This window comes from Charadrius vociferus, unplaced genomic scaffold (assembly GCF_000708025.1).
Source record: "Charadrius vociferus isolate BGI_N301 unplaced genomic scaffold, ASM70802v2 scaffold636, whole genome shotgun sequence".
Classification (NCBI taxonomy): Eukaryota; Metazoa; Chordata; class Aves; order Charadriiformes; family Charadriidae; genus Charadrius; species Charadrius vociferus.
Window position 1 is genome coordinate 1,774,285 of NW_009649189.1, and position 6,185 is coordinate 1,780,469.

Consider the following 6,185-nt stretch of genomic DNA (forward strand, 5'->3'; position numbering starts at 1 on the left):
CTTTGTGGGCTGTGAGTGCACATTGCCATCTGATGTCCCATTTGTCACCCACCAGTCTCCCCCAGTCCACAGGGCGCTCTCCATCCCTCCATCCATCCATCCATCCATCCATCCTTCCCCCAGTCTGTGCTGGTACTGGGGGTTGCCCCAATGTAGGTGCAGGACCTTGCAAAGAAAGAGACATGTAATGAAGTGTGGAGATGTCTGTGTTGGAGGAACTCCCCAGGCAGAGTGGCAGCATGCACCATGCCTGCTGGGTGGTCGTCAGACATGGCTGCGCAAGCAGGCCCTCCCCCCCCACAGATGCTCCCTGGGGCACTGCATCACTTGTGGTGAAGGTCTGGACTGGGTTCAAGGTTTTGGGCATCTCCCTGGTCTGAGCCCCTGCTGCAGTGCTGCTGGAAGCAGGTAGCATTGTCCTGTGGGCTGCCCCTGGGCTCTGCCATGTCTCCTCCATTTTCCCATTCAGAGGTGCCCTGGACTCATCCTGGAGGATGTTAATATCCCTTTCAATACCACTGACAGAGCCTGCAGGCAGCATGTCACAGGCAAGCACCATACCAGAGCCCAGCCCTTCCCTGCCGGCCCTTCTGCTGGTTTTGGGTTTGTCAGGCTTGGTAAAGTTGCTTCATTAGCTGCTCCTGCCCATCTGCTCCTGATCATGCCGGTGGGATGCCTCCTGCTCTCTCTGTGTGACCTGCTCCCACTGGGCAGTCCCAGCAAAAGCCTGCCCAGTGCCACCGTCTCTGTTTAGCACTATAATTTCACGGGTCCAACCCGGCTGTTAGCCTGAAGAACACACTGCAATTAATGGTGGAGGATCAGTATAACTCATAGAGTGATTAATATCGCTCTCCTCTGTAGCAGTGTATGTAGTATGTCCATGGGAAAGGGAAGGCAAACCATGCACAACGGGGAATTCCTTCCAAAGGAGCTGTGGGGTTGAAGGTACCACCCTGGGGACGAGGAGGAGGGCTGTGTCACATGGGGAAGGATGGAGCCTGGTTTCTGTTATGCAGCTGCAGGGCTAAAACTCAGACAGCCCAGCGACTGCACCAGTGCCTGCTAGGCCAGCGAGCCCTGCTGAGCCCAGTGTGCTCGTGGCCTTGAACTGGCCTGAGATGGGCTTTGCCAAGAGCATCCCTGCTCTTGGCCTTCTGCTCTCCATCCCTCCTCCTGCACAGCTCACCAACTGGGTGCTGGTGGCTGCCAGTCCTTTGGCACCACTCCCTGCCCTGCAGGAATGGGCAGCTTGACCAGGAGGCAGCTGGCAGCTTGACCCCCCTTAAAAAGAGGAGTCGCAGCGCTAGTACAAAGCTGGGCTGCGGGATGGCAGCCCCTCAAAGTGTCCACTGCACTCTCGGGATTGGAAGGTTTGCTCTGCTCCACTCTCAGGAGATGCCACAGAGCCAGCAGAGCCCTGCAGTAGGGCTACGGGATGTGGCTGGGACAGAGGGCTCATGGCTGACCCATGTTGTGTCACTTGCAGCTGGCAGGACTACCACCAGTGAGGAGCTGGAGGACATGCTGGAGAGCGGCAACCCGGCCATCTTCTCCTCCGGGGTAAGCGTTGGCACAGGCTAAAGCCAAGCCAGCCCCCTTGTCCCCGGGGGCTTGGCTGGTGGACGTGCTGCCACAGTGGTCCCAGTACAAGAGTGATGAGCACAGCCCATGCAGGAGGTGGGACCTGGGTGCTCAGGTCTGGCCTGACGATGCTGCCTGAGTAGGGGCTGCATCCTGGCTGGAGGGTAGGGCAGCGGTTTGCTGCAAACTGCTGAGCTCCGGCTCTTCCCTCTCTTGGGGCCCCTATTCCTGGCATCTGAGGGGCTGAGTGTGATGATGAGATGTGAGTGGCCCTATTTTGTTGCAGATCATTATGGATTCAAACATCACCAAGCAGGCACTGAATGAGATTGAGACGCGACACAGTGAGATCATCAAACTGGAGAACAGCATCCGAGAGCTGCACGACATGTTCATGGACATGGCCATGTTGGTGGAGAGCCAGGTAGGAGACACTGTGGCGCAGTGGCTGGCTCACCTAGAGTGAGAGGTTGGAGTGCGATGGGGCTACCGGTGGTCCCCTGGCTGGGGAAAAACTGTATTTGGGACCAACGCAGTTCCCACTGGGGCTGAGCTGGGCTCCCTGGGGCTGGAGCCACCCACCCTGCATCCCAGAGGCGGGGGCTGCTGTGTGCCTGGGGTGGGTGGTTTGGTGATGGACTTTGGAGGGCAATGGGTGGCTGCCATGCAGGCGAAGATTTCTCCATCTCCCCTGGAGCACTGGGCCCTGCCTTGTGAGCTCAGGATGCCGCCAGCCTCGGTGGTCCTGCCAGGCCACCCCTGGCTGTGCCACCAGCCCACGGCACCTGGCCCTTCAGCTGGGCATGCGCTCCAGCATCTCTGCTCACCCCCCCTTCTTGCCCGCCATGCTGCCACGGCCCGAGGAGACATCAGTGGCAGGTAAAGCCCCACCAAGTCCCCGCCAGTGCTGCATGCTCTGCTCTGCATGGCTGTGCTCTGCATGTCTGTGGCTCTCGCATGGCGCTAGGGCCTGCCTGTGGCAGGAGGGAAAGGGTGGCTGTGGCACTTGTGGTGTTGGTGCCCCCTCCTGTTTGCCTTGGGGGACAGATGTGGGGCATTTGTAGTTCTCTGCCCTGCTGTAACAGCTAGAGCGTTTCTCTGTGGGGTGGGAGGCTCTGAGCTGCTGGCACCAGGAGCAGAGGGGTGCTGGGCTGACAGCAGTGGTGGCAGCTGCCTGCTCTGCCCCAGGCATGGCACGGGTGGGAGGGAGAAGCAGCAGCTTTAGGCAAGGCAGGGAGCAGCAAGGGGGTAATACCAAAGCACCCCTGGGCTTGCAAGGCTCGTCCTCCCCATGCTCTCCAGCATTAGGCTGAGAAAGGAACATTGCAGAGCTGCTGGCCATGACCTGTGCAGGATGGCACTGGGCTTCAAGCCACCAACCCTGTTGGTCACATGAATGACACGTTTTGTATCCAGCTACTGCAGGACCTGGCTGCTTCCCTGTGCAGCCAAAGGAGGTGGACAGGCTGGGGACACTCACCCCGGTCTGTGTCCGCAGGAGTCCACATCCCCAGCCCACCCCTGCAGCTGGTGGGGCAGAGCGGGGTAGGAGTCCCTGCAGGGCCCTGCAGTCTGGCCTTGCCAGCATCACTCCGGGGTCCTCTGCGCTCAGCAGGGTGCTTGTGCAGATCAGAGCGGTTGTCCCTGCATGCGTGTGGTTTTGTGAGCATCCAACAAGCTGCTGCTGGTGTGGTCCTTGCTCCCCCACCATACCACCTGTTTCAGCAGCATGCTGTGTGGTGTCGGTGTAGATCCTGTTGTGGCTTTGATATCACCTGAGATACCAGACAGGGTGGCCAGCAAGCCAGGATGGGACTGGGGAACCCCTGTGACCTCCCTCACCCTCGCTTGCCTCCCTGCTGGGATGAGCACAGAGGTCTCAGCCCTCTGGGACAGAGCCCATGGTCCAGAGCCCCGGCCCTGGGGCACCTACAGCCTGCAGGCATCTGACAGTCCCTCTTTCTCCTGTGCAGGGCTGTAGGGCAAGGTGACATCCATAAGGTACCGGGGAGTAGCAGAGCAGGAAGGAGCTCAAGTCTGCACGCGCATGGGCTCTGTCCCCGCTCTGCAGGGTGAGATGATTGACCGCATCGAGTACAACGTGGAGCACTCGGTGGACTATGTGGAGCGGGCCGTCTCTGACACCAAAAAGGCGGTGAAGTACCAGAGCAAAGCCAGACGGGTGAGTCACAGCACTGTCTGGGGCCCATCCTTCCCTGCCTACACTGCTGACATCTCCATCCCACGGGCAGGCCCCTGCCTGCCCAGCACAGAGGGGCAGGCAGCATGGCGCAGCCTCACGGGTGCCTGGGCACTGCTTTACCCCACACCACTGGATGCAGCACAGGTCCCGCTGGTGGCACCAGCTGAGGCAGAGCTCCCTGGCACAGGCTGCCTGAGCGCTTATGATGAGCCACGGGGTGTGTGTGCTTCCTGGGGGAAGGCAAAGGGACAGGGTGGATCATGTGGGCCAGACCTGCTGTGAGAACCACGTCCCTTGGCAAAAGTCAAGAAAAGGCATGGTCCAGCTCTGACCCTGAGCGCAGTGCCAGCTGCCTATCCTGGTGCCCACACCTGGTCCCATATCAGCTTGGCAGCTCAGGGACCCAGGGGCCACCAGCTCAGCTCTGCCAGCCCAGGGCTGAAGGGGGAGCTGGGATGCCTGTCCCTGCCCTGGGGCTGCTGGAGCCCCTCTGGGTCCCATGGTGCTGCTCAGAGCTCACCATGGGCAAACAGGGACAAGGCAGATGGCAGCCCCCAGCTCTCGGGGGCCAGCCTGTTACCAACACTCACAGTCCCCTCTCCCTTCTCTCCCTGCCTGCGCTGGGACGTCTGAGCAGAAGAAGATCATGATCATAATCTGCTGTGTGATCCTGGGTATCGTCATTGCCTCCACCTTCGGCGGCATTTTCGGCTAGACTCACCCCACGGGACTGTTTGTGTGCGATGGACGGAGCCACGCGTGCCGTGGGGCCGCAGCCGCGCCGGAGTGAACCACGCAGCCCCGGAGCCTCCCAGCAGCATTTCAGTTTCTAATGCATGGTTGTTTGTGACGCTGTGTGTGCGGTGCGGTGCGTCTATGTGGAGGGAGCGCCGGCCCCGGGGTGTAGGCAGGGTGCAGGGGACGGTGATGGGTGCAAGGGGGACCCTGAGGGGGGAACCCGAGTTCTCATCACTGCTCCAGCCTAGGTGGCTGGCTGGGACCAGGTGGGAACAGAGATGCCCTTGGGCGCTGCTGCTCCTCCTGCGCTGGGCAGTCTGTGTTAGTGACAGGCGAGGATGAAGAGGGACTGATGAAGGGTGTTAGGGGTCCACGGGAGCACAGTGCCCAGTCCCAGCTTCCCCATCAGCTCCAGCCAGAGCTCTCATGTCTGTCAGCCACATCTGTGCTTGCAAACACCTTTCCTTGGGCTGCTTCTCTCACGGGGCCCTTCCCCAGGGGTGCACTCTGCCAAGCCCTGCCTCCCCCTGTCCCTGCCTGTCCCGTGGCCATGCCATCTCCCTCCCTTGGCAAGCCCTCGCCCTGGTGTGGATGCCAGGGGCCGGACGTGCCACTGCTGGCAATAGGTGCCTGGTGGAGCAGGGTGGGATGAGAAGCTGCTGCTGGGGGCCACCACAGTTGCTTGGGGACTGGGACAGGCCACGTGGGGACCTGTGCTGCACCCTGGTGCTGGCCCGGCAGGGCACGAAGGCACAGGTACTTAAAGACCAGCATGTCTCAAACTGGCTGCTTGACCTGCACCAAAGCCTCATCTTTCTGTTCTCAGCCCCGGCACATGGTGGCCCTGGCTCCTGCTGCCCCCAGGCCTGCACTCTGGCTGTCGGGCTTTGGGGCTGGCTCCGATGCCTGCAGCCCCTGGCAATGCTTGCCTGGGAGCAGGGTTGCTTCCAGCCTCACTACTCCACATAGGCACCCATGGCTGGGGGTTGGAGGCAGTTGGGCTTTCTCCTGTCATGGTCCCAGAGCAGCCCTTGTTGCATCCATCCCCCTGCAAGCTCGGAGCAGCAGCCTTCCTCCTCCTCTATCCTCCTGAGTAGGGCAGAGCCTGACTGCCCCTTCAGCACCTCTTGGCATCCACCTGCCCCTGCCACCTCCTCCCAGCACAGCGCCCTTCTTCCTGCTCATCCCCTGGGCCATCCAGTGAGGCACCTGCACCCGGTGGGGTGCTGAGGGAGCACCTGGGTGCCCTGTGCCCTCCGCCATGCCCACTACGTGGACATAGCCCCTGTGGGGTGGCCTGAGCCTGCTGGCAGCTCGGAGGGGCCCTGTGTTGCCACTCCGTTTTCCTCAGGCTGGGGACAGGGCTCTGCCCTCGCATTCCTCCCGACACTCCAGGGCTCCAGCTGGCCCATGCACATGCCAAAGCACCACAGAGGAGCCCAGAGCAGAGTAGGCACCTGGGGCCAAGCTCAGCCACACACTGGGACAGGGGCTAGACATGAGCCCAGACGCTGGCAGCAGAAACAGGGCACTCAATGGCAGCGAGTACTCCAGCTGCAGGCAGTGTGTCACCTTCCTGCTCCAGCCAGGGTGAGGGCAGGGCTGCTCGTCCACCCTGGCTGGCTGCTGTAGCACGGGCGCCGGCCCCGTGCGTGGTGGC

General features: G+C 61.4%; 1 protein-coding gene across 1 annotated transcript in view; it reads left to right on the forward strand.

Annotated features, from left to right (window-relative positions):
* The window catches only part of STX1A (syntaxin 1A (brain)), an 81,714-nt gene extending 77,212 nt beyond the window's left edge, over nucleotides 1–4,502 (forward strand). Inside the window, exons 6-9 of the mRNA XM_009888863.1 lie at nucleotides 1,490–1,563; nucleotides 1,871–2,008; nucleotides 3,656–3,766; nucleotides 4,425–4,502. Coding sequence (XP_009887165.1) covers nucleotides 1,490–1,563; nucleotides 1,871–2,008; nucleotides 3,656–3,766; nucleotides 4,425–4,502 — 401 coding nt within the window. The remainder of the gene's footprint in view (nucleotides 1–1,489; nucleotides 1,564–1,870; nucleotides 2,009–3,655; nucleotides 3,767–4,424) is intronic.
* The last annotated feature ends 1,683 nt before the right edge of the window (nucleotides 4,503–6,185 follow it).